The sequence below is a fragment of the Pteronotus mesoamericanus genome, unplaced genomic scaffold, assembly GCF_021234165.1.
Source record: "Pteronotus mesoamericanus isolate MK-2021 breed Mesoamerican mustached bat unplaced genomic scaffold, CSHL_Meso_final scaffold_165, whole genome shotgun sequence".
Lineage (NCBI taxonomy): Eukaryota > Metazoa > Chordata > Mammalia > Chiroptera > Mormoopidae > Pteronotus > Pteronotus mesoamericanus.
The window spans coordinates 4,176,835-4,198,749 of NW_026555307.1; the positions used below are offsets into that span (position 1 = coordinate 4,176,835).

The 21,915-nt window shown below is 47.7% G+C and overlaps 2 protein-coding genes across 3 annotated transcripts in view; one reads left to right on the forward strand and one right to left on the reverse strand.

Moving 5' to 3' along the window:
• RPL13 (ribosomal protein L13) overlaps window positions 1-21,915 on the forward strand; it is a 241,807-nt gene that overhangs the window by 33,870 nt on the left and 186,022 nt on the right. The gene's annotated exons all lie outside the window — the stretch shown is intronic.
• ANKRD27 (ankyrin repeat domain 27) overlaps window positions 1-21,915 on the reverse strand; it is a 55,654-nt gene that overhangs the window by 13,835 nt on the left and 19,904 nt on the right. For both annotated transcript variants that reach the window (XM_054588972.1, XM_054588973.1), the window contains exons 5-22: window positions 21,208-21,362; window positions 20,271-20,330; window positions 20,130-20,183; window positions 19,968-20,033; window positions 19,804-19,880; window positions 18,984-19,105; window positions 17,578-17,656; window positions 16,956-17,088; window positions 13,580-13,672; window positions 12,391-12,518; window positions 11,730-11,812; window positions 10,748-10,863; window positions 10,207-10,299; window positions 8,847-9,044; window positions 6,463-6,522; window positions 6,247-6,366; window positions 4,356-4,400; window positions 2,124-2,246 (exon numbers count right to left, since the gene is read on the reverse strand). In XM_054588972.1, the coding sequence (XP_054444947.1) occupies window positions 2,124-2,246; window positions 4,356-4,400; window positions 6,247-6,366; window positions 6,463-6,522; window positions 8,847-9,044; window positions 10,207-10,299; window positions 10,748-10,863; window positions 11,730-11,812; window positions 12,391-12,518; window positions 13,580-13,672; window positions 16,956-17,088; window positions 17,578-17,656; window positions 18,984-19,105; window positions 19,804-19,880; window positions 19,968-20,033; window positions 20,130-20,183; window positions 20,271-20,330; window positions 21,208-21,362 (1,805 nt within the window). The remainder of the gene's footprint in view (window positions 1-2,123; window positions 2,247-4,355; window positions 4,401-6,246; window positions 6,367-6,462; window positions 6,523-8,846; window positions 9,045-10,206; window positions 10,300-10,747; window positions 10,864-11,729; window positions 11,813-12,390; window positions 12,519-13,579; window positions 13,673-16,955; window positions 17,089-17,577; window positions 17,657-18,983; window positions 19,106-19,803; window positions 19,881-19,967; window positions 20,034-20,129; window positions 20,184-20,270; window positions 20,331-21,207; window positions 21,363-21,915) is intronic.

A 21,915-nucleotide genomic window follows, 5' to 3' on the forward strand; every position in this document is an offset into this window, starting at 1 on the left:
GGTACACATTTAACAAAATATGGACAGGATCTGTATGCTGAAAATCACAAAATGTTGATGAAGAAATCAAAGAAGGCCTAAACGCTTGACAGATATACCATGTTCATGAAGGCTCAACATAGGGAAGACGTTATTTCTCTCCAAACTGATCTACAATTTTAATGCAATTCCTATAACATTTTAGCAAGATTTTGTGTAGACATTGATAAGCTTATCCTAAAATTTATATGGCAAAGAACAAGCCCTAGAATAGTTAAAGCAATACTGGCAAAGAAGAATAAATTAGGAATAATCACTCTACCCAATATTAAGGCTTACTACATAGCTGCAACAATCACAACAGGGTAGCACTTAGTGGAGGGAGAGACACGGATCAGTGGAGCAAAATAGAGAGCTCAGAAATAGACCCACACCATACATAGTCAACCAAGGTCCAAAAAGCAAGTGGGAGAAGGAAGGATGGCCTTTCAACAAATGGTGCTGGGGCAGGTGGACATCTGTTGGCAAAAAATAAACCACAACCTAAATCTCACACCCTGTACAAAATTTAACTCAAACTGCATCAAGAACTTAACTGTTAAATGTAAAATTATAAAACTTTTAAGGAAAAAAAACAAGAGAAAAGTTTTCGAATCTAGAGCTAAGCAGAGTTCTTACACTTAACGCCAAAAGCACAATCTATAAAATGAAAAATTGATAAACTGGACTTCTAAATTAAAAACTTGTACTGTGAAAACCCATGTGAAGAAGCTACAGGAAAACTCTGGACCAAAAGAAAATATTTGCAAACCATCTATCTGACAAAGAGCTAGGATCTAGAATATATAAAGAACTCTTAAAACTCAACAGTAAAGAAAAAAAAAGCAATAAGAAAGTGGGCAAAGGAAATGAGCAGACATTTCACTGAAGAACATATACAGATGGCAAATAAGCACATGAAAAGAGGTTCAATGTCATCACCCATTAGGGAATGCAAGAATGGCTGAAATAAAAAATAGTGACTACACCAAATGCAGGTGAGAATGTGGAGAAACTGAACCACTCATACATCACTGCTGGGACTTTAAAATGGTACAACCACGCTGGAAAATTTTGTCAGTTCCTTATAAAACTAACCATAGAATTACCATGTAATTATCATGAGTCAGCAGTTGCATTCTCGGACATTTACCTTAGAGAAATGAAAACTGTTATGTTCTCACAAAAACTTGCACACAAATGTACATAGCAGTTTTATTTGTAATATCCCACATCCAGAATCAACCCACATGTCCTTCCACAGTTGAATGGTCAAACCAATGGGGGCACGTGTGTACCGTGGAATGTCGCTGAACAATAAAAGAATAAACGGTTGACTACATGCCACAGCTGGGAATCACGCTGGGGAACAAAGCCAATCCCAAAAGGTTATATGCTGTTTGATTACATTCATATAACACTTATGAAATGGAGAACAGATTAGTGGATGGGGTGGCGGCAACAGAGAGAGGCAGGTGTGATGGTGAATGAATGGTTCTGTACGTTGAATGTGGTGGTGGATACACAAAGCTCCATATGTGATAAAACTGGATAGAGCTAATTACACACATACGCACATGAACACAGGCAAAACGGGATATCTGAATAAGGTGGATGAATTGCATCTATGTCAATATCCTGGTTGCAATACTGTTCTGTGGTTTTGTAAGCTGTTACCATTAGGGAAACTGGATGGTACAGGGGATCTGTCTACCACAGAAGATGTACCAACATGGGCAAAGGCAGCGGCAATGGAACTGGAGTGCAGCCTCCCCAGGGAAAAGCAACCACATGCAAAGTAACCCTCGGGAGTCTCTATTTCTCAACTCCGGCCTGTGACTCAGGCGCCCAGAGAGCAGGTGAAACGCCAAGCACATGAGGGCACCCCGCTCACTGACCTCCTGCTCAGGAAGCAGTCAGTGCAGGCCAGGCCCTGGCTGGTGTCAGCTTCTCTCCGCCCTGAGCGGACGAGCTCCACCGCGCCGCAGGAGCACCCTCGCCCCGCCTCAGAAACGAGCTGGCTGAGAAGCTGACAACGTTCTCAAAGGGACAAAGAAGACTTTTATCTCCTGTCACCACCTCCATCAACAGAAGCAAAGCCAAACCTTTTGAGCTGGAGCACATTTTGGGCACTGGCACAAGGGGTGACAAAATTCAAGATCCACAGCACCAACAGCGTCATCCACATCATCCAGGTCCTCCTCTGTCCACTCCAAAAGGTAACGCACCTGGTGTTGCACAGTAAAGAGAAATTTGGACTCAAAACGCATCCTTAGCTCCTTGACAAGCTACAGTATCTTAATCAATCTCTCTTCCTTCCACCCTCCCTCCCTCTCGCGCGCTCTCTTTCTCAGGGCCTATACTTCTTAACCACCACAGTAATTAAAAAATGACAGCTGCTGCTCACAAAGATTCCAGGGTTCACATGTAATCATGCCTTTCTAAACCCTCTTCAGAGCAATGCAGAGAGATTAAGCTACCATTTCTGTAGCTTGTGTTAGAGGTTCCTTTTTTTCTGCCTTAAAAAAGGGCCAGAGAGTGGTGCTGCTTCAAAACCCTGGTCCGGGAGCACTTGGTGAGTCCACCTTTTATCTAACCATGTGCTTTCAGCAACCAGCCCCTCCCTTTCTACCTGGGAGGAAACTCACTCCGTGAGGTCAACAACATGTTCAAGGCCACACAGCCAGCAAGTGGTGGTTGCAACTCCACACCACCGTCCTTCTTAGTGTCATGCTCTAGCCCACAGACAAGAGCACTGAAAAGACCCCCAAACAGGTCAGATTTATGTCCCAGTGAAGAATAGTTTCTGGAATGTTAAACTTGAGAAGAGAAAAAAATCTAAGTGCACATCTAGGCCTGTTTCTAAGCACTGAGGAAGTCAGCATACACCTGTGAGGACTGACAGAGTTCCAGGGACCCCTCTTTGACCCCAAGCTTCCCTCCTCCAGGTCCCTTCATGTCCCAGACACTGGCCAAGGTGGAAACACCAAGGCCTTGACTGAGGGCCTCACCTGCCAGGCCTGCTGAGAGACACCAAGGGCAGGCTCCCTCGCTGACAACAGGGGAACAAGGAGCAGGACGGGGACGAGGGGCAGGTGGCCCCAGGCAGGGCGCTAGAGGCTATCGCATATGTAGATTAGTTTGGATGGGTCCCCACTGCACCGGGCAGTGTGTCTCTGCCAACCTCCTTCATGAGTGACCTCAGCCCACTCGCCCGCCCGCAGAAGGAAAAGAGCAAACATGTGACAACACAGGGGCAATGGTAACTTCTCCACACAGGCTGTGCCACTGGCTCACACCATGGCTCTCAGGGTGCATAACAACATCTGCCTTTGCTTCCCGCAGAGAACACTGGGTTCTCCTGGGGCTGTTCTCATGAGAGGAACAACGCAGCATCAGCCAGATTCAGAGACGCTGTGTCAGTCCGGCGGATCCACAGCGGGTGGCCTGTGGGCCAAGTCTGACACACCAATAACCGGACTCAGATTCTCACTACCTCAGAGGCTGTCATAATCCGATCCCAGTAATTTCTGTCCACCACCTCAAACTCAATCATCAGCAAAAAGCACTCTTGAAATTCACACCGTGCTAAAGTCCTCTTGTAAGCTCCTAATCTGCTGAACACCTCATTTACTCCTTTTCAAGGGGAGGACAAAACCAATCCCGTTCAGGACGCCAAAGGCAAGCCAGGGAAACCGCCTGTGGGAATCTCCTGGAGCTGTCTCCACCCTCCAGTGATCTCACCCTCCACGTTCCCTGCCACCACAGTGAGGGTGAGCACCGACAGCTTCCCTCCTGCCAGGACGTCCTCAGCAGGTCCCCGGCCAGATCAGTCAGCACCATCTCGCCCAGACGCCTGCTTGTGACTCGTTGGGGCCCCAAGCCCCAGCCCGCAGCCTCTGGCCCAGGCGTCCCAGCTGTCCACAGCTTCTGCAGGGCCACGCTACCGCCCTCCGCGCTCTGTCCTCGCCTCCACCCCCTCCTCCTCACCCGCAGCCCTGTCTGCTAGCCTTGCTCCTGGCTCGTGGGCCCGGGCTATGAGCCCACACTCCGTGACCTTGATGCGGGCTGGGTTCCTGACAACATGTCACTGCCCTTCCACATGAATGTCTAAGAGGCAGGCACATGCTCACTAAGTGGCTTTAGGTCCACTGGTCTCATTACTTGTGGCGGAAATGTCACATTGCCATTGCCAAGTAACTATTAAAAGCACCATCTTCTGTGTGAAAGTGAACAAAGAAGGCACACAGCTCCTAACTGAACTGGAGACACGAAAGAGAGGTACAGCGGTTTTAAGTTGAGAGCAAGCTTTTAAAAGTGAACTTCTACAAACTCACCATTTCTAGATCTCCATCGGCAACTGCTCTTAAAAGTTTTTCTACCTTAATAAAAGGAAAAAAAAGTTAGAAAAATACTTTTAAGAAAATAACAATAAAAATAAAATAATAAGTCCTGGCCAGGTCACTTAATCGGTTAGTGTCATCCCAACACACCAAGGTTGTGGGTCAGGGTACATACAAGAAGCAACCAATGAATGCGTAAATGAGCAGAACAACAAATCAATGTCTCTCTCTCCCACCCCCTTTCTCTCTAAAAACAACAAATAAAAGATAAATAAAAGTAAAAACAACATTCTGAAAACCTAGTAACTTTTGTCCTTTTAAAAAAATTTTTTATTTATTTTTAGAGAGAGGGGAAAGGAGGGAGAAAGAAAGGGAGAGAAACATTGAATGGTTTGCCTCTCATATGCCCCCAACTGGGGACCTGGACTGCAACCCAGGTATGTGCCCTAGCTGGGAACTGAACCAGCGACCTTTCAGTTTACAAGCCAGTGCTCAGTCCACTGAGCCACACCAGCTAGGGCTCATTTGTCTTTTTAAAAAAGATCTTAGGTATTTATTTTTTTAGAGAGAGGGAAAGGATTAGGAAGAAAAAGAGGGAGAGAAACATCAATGTCAGAGAGAAACATTGACCAGTTGCCGCTCACATGCCTCAAACCAGAGACCTGGCCTGCAACCCAGGCGTGAGCCCGGATGGGAATTGAACCAGCGACCTTTTAGTTTGCGGGACAATGCCCAACCCACTGAGCCACTCCAGTCAGGGATCATTTGTCTCTTGATTTATGGATTCTTGATTCAGTATCTTTCTTTAAAAATTTTTTAAAAATGTGATTATTGATATTAGAGAAGGAGGAGAGGGAAGGAAAAAGGTGGGGGGGAGAGGGAGAGAGAAACATCGATCGGTTGCCTCCCATATGTGCCCCAACCGAGGATTGAACCCACAACCTAGGTATGTGCCCTGACCAGGAATTGAATCCCCAGCCTTTTTGTGTATGGGATGATGCTCCTAACAACTGAGCCACACCAGCCAGGGCTTGATTCAGTATCTCTCAAAGATGCCCCTAATAATGCTCAGACAAGGACGTCCTAGGAGGTGCTGGTGTGCACTGAACCCATACCATTTAAGGTCTATAAAATGACACTACTATTTATGTGGCAAAGTGAGATGACGGCCACCTTGAAGCACAAGCCTCCCTAGGAGGCCAGGCACCCTTTAGAACTACATGTATTCAGCTCTCATTATCTGCTAGCTCAGGGTACATGAGTGGGATACCCCTTCCAAGAATGAGTCCAGGTCTCTGTTAAGACTCTGGAGGGTGTCTCTTGGCTTTCTTGCCATGCTTTTGCATCGAGCTAAGCCTGACAAGTTCTCCAAGAGCAAGTCAGGTCTGCTCTATGGGTTGGCACTGGACAAGCTCTAGAACAGATTAAATGGGGGTGGAGGGAACCAAAAACCAAAAAAGACACCCAGGCTATAAATCAGCTTTTACAAAACACAATGTGTGAGTGCACGTAAATGTCTACATAAACTTTGCAATAAGTCAGGAAGGACCCACCTCAGGTTGACAGGGGTGTTTATGGAGTGGAAAGTAAGAGTCGAGAAAATTTACTTTGTAAAATGTTACATCAGTGGATCTATAGGTGACTTGTTTAGAATTCTCTCTCTCTCACAAACACAAAGAGCTCCGTAGAGAGCAGGCAGTGAAGGGCAAGCAGGGGAGAGCAGTCCAGGCTCCGCTCCAGGGCGCCGACTCCGCTGCTGCAGACGAGGCTGTTGCAGCAGCAACAAGCAGGCCGCCTGGGCAGCCTTCGCCAGGCCCTGGCTCTTGAACCAGCACCACAACAGAGGGCCACGCAGCCCTTCTGCCCGCCCATCTGCGGGCCTCACCTCTCTGTAGTCCTTCTTGGGCTCCTCTTGTCTGGAGGTGGCAGACACAGAGGAGAAGCTGGAGGTGGAGGACCCCTGGCTGATGGAGTCCATGGAATGCTGAGGGGGTGGCACTGGGACCTGCAGCAAGGGTGCCCAACAAGAGAAAAGACAGGTGAGGGCCAGAGAATGCCCTGGTCATAAATAGGGCCAAGGAGTACAGCCCTGTTCACTTACCTCTGAAGATTGTTGCTTCCTTTCAAAGGACAGACGGCGGGTTTCCATTATAGACAGGATCTAGGAGGACCAAGGAAACAAGCAAAGAACTGAATGAGATGGGTCACCAAAGTATCATCATCCGTAATACCCCAGTGACTGCCCATCTCCTCAGAAGGCCAGGCTGCTCAGCCACAGCCTTGGAGGAGAGACACCAGGGCCTGGACCAGGTAGGCACTTACTCAGGCTCACACCGATTAAGTCTGGGCTTCCCTCTGCCACACCATTGCTCCTGCTGCCTGGAAGGAGTGGCTCGTGCTTCCCATGAATGGGCTCAGAGGACAAGAGAGGTGAAGCCACAGAAGGGGCCTGAAAGGCTGCCTTGTCCAGCCCCCGGGCTATTTGTCCACAGGGATAAAGTGTGGCCTTTTCACTGGCATCCACAAGCAGCCCAGAGCAGATCCACGGCAGCAGCTGCCTCCTTCCCTCTGCAGATCTCCCTTGAGAAGGGGCCTTTGATAGAAGGTACAAGAGCAGAGGAACCCTCAGCTCCTCCCGGGCTTCTCAGGCCATGAGCAGCGCTGCCCAGCCCCATCAGCTGTGGCTGCTACAAAGCAGAGACCCTATGAGTGCACAGAAGTGTGGCTCCGGAGCAGGAATTTCACCTTCTAAAATTGCTACTGCAGATCCTGTGTTCTTGTCACACATATAAACATAGTAATAAAGAAGATGAGAGGAAACTTTTCAAGGCGACGGATATATATTTTTAAAAGACTTTATTTTTATTTATTTTTAGAGATAAGGGAAGAGAGAAAGAGAAGGAGAGAAATACTGATGTGAGAGAAACTTCAATCGATTGCCCCCAACTGGGGGCCTGGTCTGAACCACAAGCACGTGCCCTCACTGGGAATCAAACTGGTGACCTTTTGCTTTGTGGGACAATGCCTGACCCACGGAGCAACACCTGTCAGGGCAGAGACAGATATGTTTATAGCATAGAGTGCGGTGATGGTCTCACATGTGTGTACTTATCTTCAAACTCATCAAGTTGTATACAGGCGTACTTCATTTTATTGTGCTTTGCTTCACTGCACTTCAGAGGTTGTGTTTCTTTTAAATTGAAGGCGAGACCCTCCACCAGCAAAAAGATTATGACTCACTTTCTTGCAGTGGTCTGAAACTGCACCTGCAATATCTCCAAGGTATGCCTGTACCTTAAATATATACAGCTTTTTATATGTTAATACCTAAATAAAATGAGGGCCTGTGCAGAGGGAGACCACTGGAGACATGCATTAAGGTGGAATTGGTTATGTGAGCCGCGAATCAGTGATGTTCAGACAATTAGCCTGATCACCTGGGACTTCCCTGCACGCGGCCCTGTGCCTCCTCTGGCCAGCTGGCTGGACGCACTTCTCTGAAGGCATGCCTCCAACCTGCTGGGAGACGCAGTACAAAGAGCTGGTCTCTCTAAGGCTCCCACTCCGCACCCACTCATGAAGTGAGCGCTTTCACATATTGCTAAAACTACATATTCCCAGAATCACTCCCAGAACACGATGAGCGGTTCATTAACAAATCACTTAGGAAAGAAACAATACCCTATGATGCTCGAAACTGGCCAAATTAGGATAAGGATTTTTGGAGGTGAGGATGAAGTAACAGGAAAACAGAGCTCTGACCCTCAGTGCCTCCATGTCCCTTCCCCTTCCCCGCTTTTGATCAGAGCTACTGTCCCGTTTTCACCCCCTCGATTTGCTCACAAACCAACAGCACTCAGAGGCCAGGGCAAACTCTGCTGAGAAAAGCTCCTGGAACAACACAAGGAAAAACTCAAAATAATATAAATAAGTAAAACCCATTAACAACCAGGTTCCAAATTCAGCAGAAAGGGTATAGGCCAAGATCTGCCCTCAGGCACTAATGCAATTTGTTCCACATGGCCAAGACCTAATCTGTGGACATTGATTTTTAAATTTATTTTTGTTTTAGAGAGAAAGGAAAGGAAGGAGAAAGAGAGGGAGAGAAACATTGATGTGGGAGAGAAACATCAATTGGCTGCGTTTCATATGCACCCCAACTGGGGACTGAACCTGCAACCCAGGCATGTGCCCTGACCAGGAATCAAACTGGTGATATTTTGGCTTGTGGGACAATGCCCAACCAACTCAGCCACATAGGCCAGGGTGACACTGATTTTTTTAAAAGTCATATTCCTCCTCTGAAATAGAAAGAAAGAAAGAAAGAAAGAAAGAAAGAAAGAAAGAAAGAAAGAAAGAAAGAAAGAAAGAGAGAGAGAGAGAGAGAGAGAAGGAAGGAAGGAAGGAAGGAAGGAAGGAAGGAAGGAAGGAAGGAAGGAAGGAAGGAAAGAAAGAAAATAAAGAAAGAAAGGAAAAAAGATCTACCTTTGAGTTTAACGCACACTTGAGGGGCGTTTCTTTCAGTCTGTTCTGGATCTCTGTGGATGCTCCATTTTGTAGCAACGTCTCTATGATGCCTTGGTAACCCCAGCGTGCAGCTATGTGTAGGGGGGTGTCTCCTTTCTCGTTACCAATATCTAGTCTGCATGACTGCACATCATAGTAGACCAAAGCCTTCACACACTGCAAAGAAATTGGGAAATGCCACCATTAATTCACATGACAAGCCTCGGGCAATATCTGTGCACTCCACAGGTCCCAGTTCAATCTGGGCTCCACTAACCGAGCAACTGTGCTGTAACAGAGAGTTAGAACTGAAGGGTTCCAGGTAACCTGATCAGGACACATTGCTTTTCCAAAAGAACTCAACTGCCCATCCATCATAAATGGAATTATGATGTATCCATGTGCAGGAAAGAATTAGCACAACAGGCTGGAGACCACAATCTCTTGAGAGGCCTGATTGCAAGGTTGGCCCCTGACCTGCAATATTCCTTGGGAGCCTGGATTTGGGGAGTGTGTCCACAGTCCTCCACCTGATAAAGAGGGGCTCACTGTGCCTAACCTGTTTGTACAACAGTGTGGTTGGTGCTGAACACCTCCTTTACTCTTGGAGTCTGGAATTTGGTTCATGCCAGGCAGAGGGTGTTTACGTGACCGCCTCCAATAAAATGTGGCCCGAGTGCCCTAATGAGCTGCCCTGGTAGACCACACTTCATAGGTGTTGTCACAACTCACTGAACCAAGGTGCAGCCTGAGGAACACTGACACAACACACATAACTGATCATTGCAGAGATTAAAGAACAGGCTAGGCCTACATTTACGGACCCAGAGGATTGCCATAGTGTATTAGGTTAGGGAAGCAAGTCGCATACAAATGTGTAGGGGATGATCTCGTTTTTGTACATCACCCACCTAACCTAGCCTCAGCCCTATGTGTGTATAAAGCTATCTGTGTGCCATTAGGAAGAGACTGGGGAGAGAGTGGTTAGGAAAAATAACACACCACTGTTAAATAATAAGTGAAAATAGAAATTATAAAATTCCTTGATAGTACTATAAAAAAGTAAAAGGTAAAACTAAATATGAACAAAGGTAAGAATCAGATGGTGGCAGGGATGAATGAAAACAACTTAATTTTACAATAAGATAACGGGCAATTAAGTGTCAGGTGTGTGATTTCAACATAGCAGCCATAATAAACTTAAAATTTTTAAATTAAATCACACACCAAATGTTCCAATAATTGTCAACACAAAACGCTACACTAAACTCATAAGAAAGTCACACTTCTTCAGGGGTCAGGAAGGGCAAACTCAGCCGGGGACGCAAACACCACTTACATCTTCGTGGCCGTAAGTGCAGGCCAGGTGGAGCGGGGTGTTGCCATTATTGTCCTGCACGTTGGTGCTGGCCTTGTAGTGCAACAGCAGCAGCTTCCAAAGGGGAGGAGAAAGCGGATGAGCAGCAGCGAGACCGCAGGGGCAGGCACACGCTTCGTCAGGAAGCCTGGCCTGCAGCCTCATATGGGGCGGGGGGGGGGGGCGGGGGGGGGAGGCCACTTGTCCCCATTTTCAATCTTGTTTACCTAATCTACAATTAAATGATATCATCACTCTCATCCTGCCTTACAAAACATTTAGAGATTAAAGGAAAAAAAGTCTACAGCCCCACCTCTTTACCCCCAGATTAACAGGACATTTCAAATCCAGACCTCACGGTTTTGTCCAGGGGTACAGGGGCCTCAGACTCGCAGCCCCTTCTGCGTGGCCTCGGCACAGCCAGCGTGGGGCAGAGGGGTGCAGCCAGCATGGCTGGAGTCAAAATGCAGAGCCCAGCTCATCCGAACATGTGCATGGGGGGGCACCGTCACCCCCTGCTCACCGTCACGCTCTGACAGCCCTTCTGACACGCTAGATGGAGCGGCGTTGACCCGTGATAGTCCGTGGCGTTCACCACAGCGCCTTTGGAAACCAGGAGGTCAATGAGGGATGCCTGTCCTACAGAACGGAAAGACTTCACAATGGAGAAGGAAAGAGAAAAGGCCTTTCGAACCCTAAATGTGGAGCCACAGTAATATTTTACCCTCTATGCCTTGGCACGAGACATGCCAGGAGGTACTTTTCTGCTTAAGAGAAACCAGGGCTAATGTCAAGTCAGATTCTGCAGATTCTGGGTACTTCAGCGTGGCTTTTAGAGGGGACTCGGCTCCAATGCACTTCATATCAACAGAAGGTAGTGGAAAAGAGGCTTAGAGACCCACAGGAGATTCCATGGTTCATGAATTCATAAGATGGAATACTGTGCAACCATTAAAAAATTACTAACAATGAGAAATGTTCTGCAAAAAGCACAGTACAGAACACTATGACCCGCCACACTACCATATACTTTATATTCACATACGCACAAACACTGGGAATTCCAAATTCTCGTAAATCAAAACTGTATCTCTGGGAAACGGAAGGATGGCAGGTGATACTGAAGTTTGTGTTTTCTACTTTGAATGTACACTTTAAAAGACAGTAAAGTTAGTTTTTTGAACCCTAATTCTAAGACCATTCTCAGAGCCAGGCTCAAGCCTTCCCTCCCTGGAGCACTGGCCCAGGGGAGCATCAGGGCGCCCACACAGGAGGGTGTGCGGGAGCACTCTTCCGGCCCCCGAGCAGCACGGGGAGGCGGGCCTGCACGGCACCTGCTATTCTTCTGTTCCAGCGAAGCCCCGGGCGCGGGCCCATGATGCAGCCCCTCCCGCCTCCCCGGCTCCACCACACCCCGTCAGCCGGGCCTCAGGCCTCTGCTGGGCTGTCCTTGGCTCCATCCCTCTGCCTTGACAACCACAATAGGCCAACCCAAGACCACATACCACAGAGGGCAGCCACATGGAGTGGGGTATGACCCCTGTCATCTCTGGAGAATGGAGTGACAACTGAGGGATCATTCAGCCTCCTACATTAGAGAGAAGATACAGAACATGACACCCTAGGAATGACATGGCAAAGCCTCCTTCTGACAAGCTGGCCATGCCAGGGTCTTGGCACTGCAAGACGGATCTCAGGGTGTGATCCAACCCGGGCCTCTCCTATAGGGTCCTAGAGGGTATCCCGCCCCTGCTCACACCGTGAGGAACTGGGCATCTGGTTCCGGCACCCCTCTCCGCTGCCCCACTCCTCTGGGCCTTGACACCAGCAAAACAGCCTGACGAGGTTAAGGGGAGGCCAAAAAGGTTACTAGGGGAAGGTGACCTTCCTCCCATCCTAAGCCCACTTGCCGCGGCTGGGGCAGGCCCTATATCTGCCTACCCTGGTATCTAGCCCAGTGGCTTGCCAAGGACTTTTACGACCTTTATTCCATCTGATGCTCCCCAGAGGCAGAGATGAGTGCCCCCACTTTACAGCAGGGAAAGTTGAGGGCAGCCAAGATAAGGGCCTCATTCAAGATCACATGGGAAAGAAGCAGAAGAATCCCACCAAGGCCCCGAGTGTCATGCCTCCTGGCACACTGAGCCTCCACGGGGACCCTCTTACCCAGAGACAAGCTTCTCACAGTCATCACAGAAGCACAGAGGGTGGCACATCTTTTGGATGGCATCTTTATCTTGGTCTTCTTGGCTCAGCAGTCTTTCCACTTCTTTCTGGTTACCTGAAGCAATGTGCTGAAAAGTGACATCAAAGATACTTTTTGAGCTGTGAATTTTTTGAGTGTCCTTGCAGAAAACACTTATGTATATATGGATGATGAATTGATTTGTTCTCTGGGATCTGTTTCAAAATAATCTGGATGGATGGGGAAAGTGGGTGGGGTAGAAATCACCCAAGATTGAGAGACGGCTATCTGGGAGTTTGTTCACTACACTACTCTTTTACTTTTGTAATTTGCAAATATAAAAAATTTTCCATAATTAAAAAGCAACCACATGACGAAATTCCCAAAGCAGCAGGAGCAGGGAGGCAACACCTCCAGAACCTCCGTGTGGATTTTGACACCTCACTAGAACAAGCCTCGGTCCTGTCCTCTGGTTTCTGGTAGAGCCTCGGTTTGGTGGGGAGGGAAAAGCTGCGGGTAGCAGGAGACACTGTCAACAGCCAACCCGCGGGCCTTACCCGCATGGTCCCAGGAGGCATTCCCCCAGGGAGTGAGATGCTCTGGGAAGCAGGAGACATGTCCCAGGAGGTGCTCTGGGCCTCCGCGGGACCCACTCCGGCTCTGGTGGCCTCTTGAGGAGATTTGCCCTCACCCAGTCCTCGCTGACTGCCCAGCAGGGCACCTCGACAGCCCCCCAGTGGAGACCTGAGTGGCGAGTGCGTGCACGTGCTGCCACACGATCAAAACACCACACAGCAGCGCGCTCCCAGACACCTGCAACGCGGCCTCCTGGAGCCAGGAAAAGGCATCAGCACGGCGGGGGCCACCAGTAATGTGGCACTGAGCTGGCCTAAGGACAAACTGTTTTGCCGAATGGAGAAGGGAAGACAGCTGGGCAGAGGGTTCCACGCAAAGAGGCCAGGGCCCTCGGTGAAGTGTCCGGAGCAGCTAGAGCACAGCACAAGCTGTGGAGATGAGGACTGGCGCTGGTTCCACCTGTAACACCTCAGCATTCCTACCACCCACTCCGAGCACAAGGTGACCTTTAGTGTGTAACTACATAGATTACCTGAGGGTTCTGTAGAGATGCCAAAAAACAGAGTGCTCCTCACAGACTTCCTGCTGCCTTACCTTAAAGAGGCAGTCGATGGGGGTTGAAGTCATCTGAGACAGTAAGCTCATTCTCTGCTTAAGAAACAGCCTGTCACCAAATCCCTCAGACTCCTGCAGGAAAAACCCAGTAACAGTCCGTTTATCACATGTGACAAAATGTCAGTGCTGATCCTCCAAATAGAGGGTCCCAGGAATAATCCTTGCTATTTCCCAAGAAGAGGGTTGGCACGTCTAGCTCCCCCTCTCACTGGGCCAGACAGCTGACCCTATCAGGTTGGGGGAAGAACTCCCTGTTTATCTCACTCTGACGACCAGAGGGGAGCGGGGAGAGCGGCAGCACACGGCTGCGCGCGTGTGTGGAATGTGTCATCTCGAAGTGTGGAATGCTGCATGCATACACCGTCACCCTCCAGATGGAAACCTGGACTGTCCCAGCCTCCTCCTCCTCTAAAACTTCCATCCTAGCCTGCACAGCCCTCTCTCCTGTCATTTTAAAAAATTCCTCACCCAAGGATGTGTTTATTGATTTTAGAGATACTCTGGGGCTCTTTCCCCAGGAAACGAATACCACCAACACATAACAGCAGCCTCAAACATTCCTAGAGGGAACTGAACTACTGAGAAGAAAGCCACCGGTAACTAAGGCAGAGGCAATACCACAGACAGACTCCCAGCGCTGGCATCAAAGAGACAAGGAAGCCATAATACCTGCCCTGTCAACAAGGTGAAGGGCATCCCTCAGGCCTGACCCAAGGGACGGGCTTCACAGCAAGCCATGAGGATGACACACACCTTGTCTCATTATCTGATGGAACCAACCACCTCCCATCCAGAAAGGCAGGACCAGGCTCAGACACCCCTGCTAGAGGAGCCCCCGGGCTGTGTGCCAGGCCCCGCTGCGCATCCATGCAGACCGCGCCAGAGGACCAGGAAACAGAGGGACCCAGATGCAGGGGTACTAGAGAAGCAACTAAGGGCACCTGTATCGTTTCGCAATTCAAAAAGACCCTTTCGAATATTCCATTTGATTCTCGTAACTGCCTAGGAAGGGGTGAAATATACGGCATTATCCCAGGGTACTGAGGAAGGCAGACAGAGGCTTAGAGAAACAAGCAGACTTGCCCAACCACTGATGGGAGTGCTGGGCTCAGATAAATGCCAGCACAAGGGGCCACTCCTCAAACACTCCCCCGTCCCACTTGGAATATTTTCTGGAGTCAAAGTAGGGGTAGAAATTCAAGTGATGCTCTTTGGTCGGCCACCTCCTCACACTCTGGCCAAAGGCCTTCAAGTGATGGCCTTCCTGCCTCCATGGAAAATGAGAGAGCAGGATGGCCATGCTACGGCGTGGGGGCAGCAAGGGGACAGCAGCACCTTCAAGAGGTGGGCACCTCCCTCCAGGTGACAAGGGTGCTCCTGGCTCCACCAAGGAGCACCAGGCAACCCTTCTGCCAGGGTGTCGAGCCAGGAAGAGGGGGACCTCTCAGGCCAGTGAGAGGGACTGGGCCAGAAGGGCAGGACCATCACAGAAAACCATTGCAGGCACCATGGGAGCAACACATTCCTAGGCTGACTTATTTCGCTCAGCACAGTGCCTTCTAGGTCCGTCCATGCTATTGCAAATGGTAAGATTTCATTTTCCTTTATGGCTAAGTAATATTTCATTGTACCACAGCTTTTCTATCCACTCATCTATTGATGGACACGGTACCATAGGATTTCACTTCCATGTGAAATCTAAAGAACAAAATAAGCGAACAAACAAAACTGAAGCAGACTCATAGACAGAGAGCGGACTGGTGGTTGCCAGAGGGGAGTGGGGCTGGGGCACTGGGTGAAAGAGGTAAAGGGGTTGAGAAATACAAATCAGTAGTTACAAAAGACATGGGGACATACAGTACAGAATAGGGAATGTAATCAATAATATTGTAACAACTGGGTATGGTAACAAGGGTACTAGATATATTGAGGAGAATGCATGTAAAGTATATGACTGTCTAAGAGCAATGCTGTACATCTGAAACTAATACAAAATAAAATTGAAAGAAAAATAAAATATTGAATTATGACCACATGAAAAACACAAACCCCAAAACCCACACTCCTACAACCTCACATAAGATGATGTTCAAACTAGCAATTCTTACTTCCTTACTATGGAAGTGAGCGGCAACTGATTCTGCAGATACATGTGCACGTGGAGCGCACACATGTGTCCACTCCAGAATGTCAGTGATTTCCCCTAAATCAGAAACACCTTTCACCAGAGTCCCAGCCAGCCACGTCTGCTGGACAGCCTCTAATTTCGCCTGCAGAGATGTGGGAGATCAGATCGAAACCCAGATAAGCGCAGAACTTAGTTCTTCACCAGGCGCCATGATGCTGCAGGGCTACGTGCCAACAAGTGCAGCATAAGCTCAAATTTTGGTTAAAAATACAAGTGTAGGCACAGAAAAAAGACATATGCCAAAATGTTAATAAAAGCTACCCCCAGCTAGAGAGAGTTTAGAAAAGGCTTTTGTTTTCTTCACCGTAACTTTTTAGATAGCAAATATTGTTTAAAAGCAAATATTAAGTCTTCTAATCCAAAAAATAAAACTATTCCTTTGGGGAAAAAGCCATATACAATGCTGTATACAATGTAATTTCAATTATATAAAGTACACGTGGATGGGAAAGACTGGGAAATATATAAACACGTTGATGAATGGATTCAGAGAAACTGGCTATACCTGAGTCGCCTGTCTGTACAGGCTTATGTTCTTTTCCAGATGTTTTAACTGACTATTTTGGGAGATTCTAACATCAATATAAAACTAGGACCAAATACGTGTTCAATCCTCAGGACTCTTGGTTGCAATACAGGAATCTCTTAACTTCATTAATGTGAACTTCGTGATTCCTGTGAGTACTGTCATGGTTGGTATGTAGTGAAAAAGGCCAGCAATGCAACCTTGGTTTAAGGTCCTTATAATTCACATAGAAATATAATTGCCTCCCTTAGTCAAAGCTCAACAACCAATCAAGAAAATAATAATAAGGCCACTGAGCCCTAAAATTGCATACAATTATCTAATGTCTTGCCTACCATGGTCAAAATACCCAAATCCACTCTTTCTAGTTTCTCCTCTACCCATGGGCTTTTGGGGATGCCAAGGAGCAATGAGGTGGGATATTAACAATGCAAGTCCCAGTGAAAACCCACAGATGTTCACAGCGGATTGGGTGCTCAGTGTTAAGTGTACTGGGTTGATGTCCAGCTTCATGGCTTGTAAATAGCTGAGGCCCCATTCTCAGCAGACCATTTAAGAATCCCCCCCACCCACCCCAACCTCAGAACCCTATTAAACGTGCCACCCCCCCAAAAAAGGGCTAGGGCAGGAGGGGATCTTACCGGCGGTTTAACGGAGAGGCTTCCTTGCCGAATATATTCGATCGCAGCTTCAACTGAGGTCAGGCAATATCCCAATTCGTCTTTTGTTGAGCTGCTAAATCTGAAGTTTTTGATATAACTCAAATTTGCCATCCTAACAAAAAGAAAAAAAATTTTTATTGTTGCACACAACACGTAGAAACAATGCTGTTGGCTCAGGTGACTGAAGTTGGTTAGCTCCAGGGAACAATGACTGCTCCCCCCTTGTTTTCTGTTCAGAGCATGTGTGCAATTAGGAAAAGAAGTAAAACTACTTGTTTTCCTGGATAGGCTATTTTTTTTTTTTTGAAAGCTGGTTATTGTAAAGTGAGCTGTGGGTTCCTATGGGAAGAAGAAGAGCCTCGGGGCCTCACAGCTTCCCGCTCGGCCCCTGACGAACCGCGTGGTCCAGAAAGAGAAGCTTAAGCTCTCCGGGCCTCAGCTTCCCCATCTATAAACGGAACGAGAGCCACCCACTGCCTGAGGAAGGTGAGGCAGGCACAGAACCCGACTCACAGGAGGTGCTCAACTTCCTAGAGCTGCACTGTAGCCGCCACAGTACAGCGCTGCCATTTTGAAAAAGTATTTTAACAAAAAATATTACCAATTAGGGATCTCTGTTTTCACAAGCAAATATAACAGGACTGACAGCAGATCATCAGCACACACAGTCTCCAAGTTAACTGTAACAGAAAACATGTTCAAAGCCATCATGAGACTCAAATGGACCAACAATTGTATCAACTTCCCACCACCAGTCAACCCACAAAACCACAATCCAGTAAGATTACACACCAGGGAGAGATTCAACTGCACAACTTCCTTACAGTGTCCTGAACGGATGTCAGATTCAAGGGGAACTCGAATGCCGGGTATTCTCAGAACACGCGCAGAAGAAGGGAGCTCCAAGCAGACTACCCCTTGCCACCTTCTAGGATGGGCAGCGCCCAGCGGGGTCAGTGACAGTGGACACAAGGCAAAGGTGTGCCCAGAGCCACTGCCGAGACCCTCTTTCCTCCTGAGATCATTTTTGTTTTACACACTGTGGACTCTAATGCTGAAAGTAGCCGGACTTTTTTTTTAACTTTGAGATTTTGTTTTTGAGTAACCCACTCACATGTTAAAAAATTCAAACAGTACAAAAGAGCAAACTGTGGCTGTCCATCCCCTCCCTGTCACCTGGGCACCTTCCCCTTGAGACACTGCCGCTGCTTCCCCTGTATCTTTCCAGGGACAGTCTCTGAACTCACCCTCATGCACACAGGCATGTGGCCGGCCCCCTCTTTCTGCTGCTGGAAGTGCGCCCACACACTCCTGTTTATTCTATTTAATGTACTTTGAAGACCATCTCCTATCTGCATACACAAATCTGCCTCCTCACTACTTTTTTCTTGGCTTATTTTATTTTACTTTTTATAATGGAAAAATTTTAAACATGTAAAATGAGGGCAAACAGTCTAACAAACGGTTGAACACCTACATATCCATCACCAACTTGGATCCTTTCTTTCTTTTTCTTTCTTTCTTTCTTTCTTTCTTTCTTTCTTTCTTTCTTTCTTTCTTTCTTTATTTTTTAAAGATTTTATTTATTTACTTTTTAGACAGAGGGGAAGGAAGGGAGAAAGAAGGTGAGAAACAACAATGTGTGGTTGCCTCTTGCATGCCCCACCAGGGACCTGGCCTGCAACCCAGGCATGTGCCCTGACTGGGAATCGAACTGGTGATCTTTTGGTTCACAGGCTGGCACTCAATCCACTAAGCTACACCAGCCAGGGCATCATTTCTGAGGCTGATGTTCCTCAGCCACCATTTTCTTACCCTAGTCATGACACTCTCCCTTTGGTGGGCCCCCACTCATCAGAAGAGACCCCAGGACGCTCATGCTGGAATGCTGGGCTACACGCGCCAGCCCATCTGTGTGGTCCTTTGAGACAGCACTGCTCCTTAACAGACTTCTGCATCTGGATGGATGCATCCACCCCCTTGTCGGGCCCCTTCCCCAGCACAAACCTCTCTGGCTGGGAGACTGTGTAATTAGCTGCACCACCTTGCGCAAACAAACCAACTTCTGTTGCGGGGAGGTACATTTGTTCAGCTGAGCCAGTTCTCTTTTTGCACGAGGTATGTTGAAGCTGTAAAATAATTTGGCAAGTGACAACTTAAGACCACAATATGAGGGTCCTTCTTCTCTGGTCGAATAATGTACCTCTGATTTACATTTCTTATAACAAATCATAAATAATGAAAAGTAAAAACAGAAAGTCAGAAACCATCTGACCTGAGTCAGAGGCAAAACACAACAGCTATAAGTGTCTCATTCAGGCTGCCCGGTGATATTGCAGCACCATAAAATTAGGAGAAAAAAATTAAAAGTCCTTAGCCCCAGAGTGAAACAGCCCAAAGTGGAAATAAAAGTAGTTTAAACATAAACACTTCAGGTATTTTTTTATCCTCGTGAAACCTAAGTAAATTCAAAAGGAGGCGCCTCTTTAGAGGGTTCCCTCAGGTGGGCAGATGAGGAGAAACGTCTGCATGCAGAGCCCACCAGGTGAGTTATGTGCCCACCCAGAGGCCAGCCGTGCGTGTGAAACCACAGCTCCTTCAGCTCCCACCCAGCTGGCACTCAGGCAGATGGGTGCAGGAGGGTGACAGCTAGAAAAATAATCATCTGCCAATGTCAGCCCCTTATTTTTGGTCACAAATAACTGCACAGCTTCTCCATACGAACCAAGCCACATCAGCCTGCTGCCGCCGCCGCCGGGGGCCCTGCTTCCAGGAGAAATGGCACCCGCCTCTGAGGATGCCAAGCTGCTGCAGTGCAAGCCCTTACCTGAACTCAGGTTTCACACCAATATCTTTCTGCTGAAGATCTTGAAGGCTTCTTGTGATTTTGTTAAAGGCAGCATCCTAACAACAGATTTTAACGGAGCTTCAAATTTCTTAGAGAGCACAGAATAAGGCTTCCACCCTGGGTGATGAAGATTTAAAACCTACCTCACTTGCCTCCATGGTCCCCACATATTTAAAGATCAGATCATAAATATCATGTTGGACGTACATCTGTGAAATCAATGAACCCCAGTTCAGGGCATGGGGGCGGCGAGGAGAGCCCACAGCACTGCCGCCTTCTCTCCCCTCACTGCCCTGGCCGCTTACCTCTACTGCCTGCTTCATCAAGTTCATCTGGGCCTCATGCCTGGCAAGCATTTTCTAGAAGACATGAAAAGCACAGTGAAAGAGCTTGGCTTTGCACGTGGACAAACTGCAATTCTCTTTTTTGAAATTCCTGCTGCTTACCAGGTGAGAGTCCCTCAGAAGGTGCTGGAGGCATCTGGTGTAGAGAGCATTCACCGCGTCCTGCGCAACAGAGCAGAGACGGGTCACTCTCGCAACCTGGGGCCATCGCACAAAACCCAGGACATGCAATGTGTCCTGGAGTGAAGGAAGCACTTCATAAAATGTATTTCCTGGGTGACAAATTCAAGTGCTAATGCAAACTTATCAAATTGATTATGTGATTTTTTTTCAACTCTTTTTTTAGGTGTATATGCATTAAGAGTAGAAAAAAATTCCTCTTGGGGTTAACACAGATGATAATATTCATTTTTAAAAAATTTTTATTTATTTATTTTTAGAGAGAGTTGAAGGGAGGGAGAAAGACAGGGAGAGAAACATTGATGTGAGACAGAAGCGTTGATTGGTTGCCTCTCCTCCGCGCCCTGACTGGGGGCTTGGCCCACCATCAGGCATGTGCCCTGGCTGGGAGCCAACTAGAGACCTTTTGCTTTGTGAGGCAATGCCCAACCAATGGAGCCACACCAGTCAGGGCAATAATAGTCATTTTTACATTTTCCTGTGATTTTCAAGTTTTCTACAGTGGCTTGTGCTACCTTTTTTTTTTTTTTTAATTTTTAGATTTTATTTATTTATTTTTAGAGAGAGGGGAAGGGAGGGAGAGAACATCAATGTGCAAGAGAAACACCAATCGGCTGCCTCTCACACGCCCCCAAGCATGGACTGGGCCTGCAACCCAACAGTTGGCAGGATGATGCCTATCCCATTGAGCCATACCACTGGGCGTGTCTTGTACTACTTTTATAGTTAGAAAGAAACATTGCAAAAAAACTTCCAACAGCAGAGGCAGCCAAGCTTCAGAGTAAACTGAGAGGGATCCTGGGGCTCTCAACGGGCCCGAGACCGGGCATGTCAGGCAAAGCAAGACACAGCTACTGACTATGTGATGACGGAGGCTCTTTCTTTCACATTCCTTGAATGTCCGCTGGAAAGAGGCAATGTTCTTGTCAAATCTCTCCACGTGTCTTCCCAAAAACTCTCTCACATCTTCGATGGTTTTCAGGGAAAAGGATTCTGAGGGTGTTGAAGGTTCTTCTGAAAAAGAGCGGGGGGTCATGCTGACTGAAGCTTTCACTCCTTCCTAACCGGGGAAGTGCCGCATCCTTTGCCCTCCTTCCCCAGGGTCTGGGGTCCCATCTTCCAGGGAGAAGAGGAGGATAACCTTATTTTAATACAGTGCCCAAGCACAGCCCAGTTACAGGACAACCTAGGGTCCAGAGAGCCTGGTACTTCTGAAACCCTTTCCTGGGACCAAACCTGGATTATCCGGGACCATGGACATGACCTGTGAGGCTCTGGGGAAGAAGCCGTGAGTTCTGAGAGTCAGAGCCTTAGCGTGCATTTGGCACATAGCTGTATCGATTTCCTGGTGCAACTGAAGAATTATTATTCATTAAAAATGCACTACAGTGGGGCTCGATGGATAATAATGCTGTAAGAGCAAGCCCTACAGCTGAGGCCTAGAGACAAAGCCAGGGCTATGACTTTGCACAACTCCAGGGGGCAACAGACACACTGAAGTCCATGTGAATACTGTCTCCTGGAATTGTGTAATATCCAAACTGCACAACCATATGCAGCAGCCCAG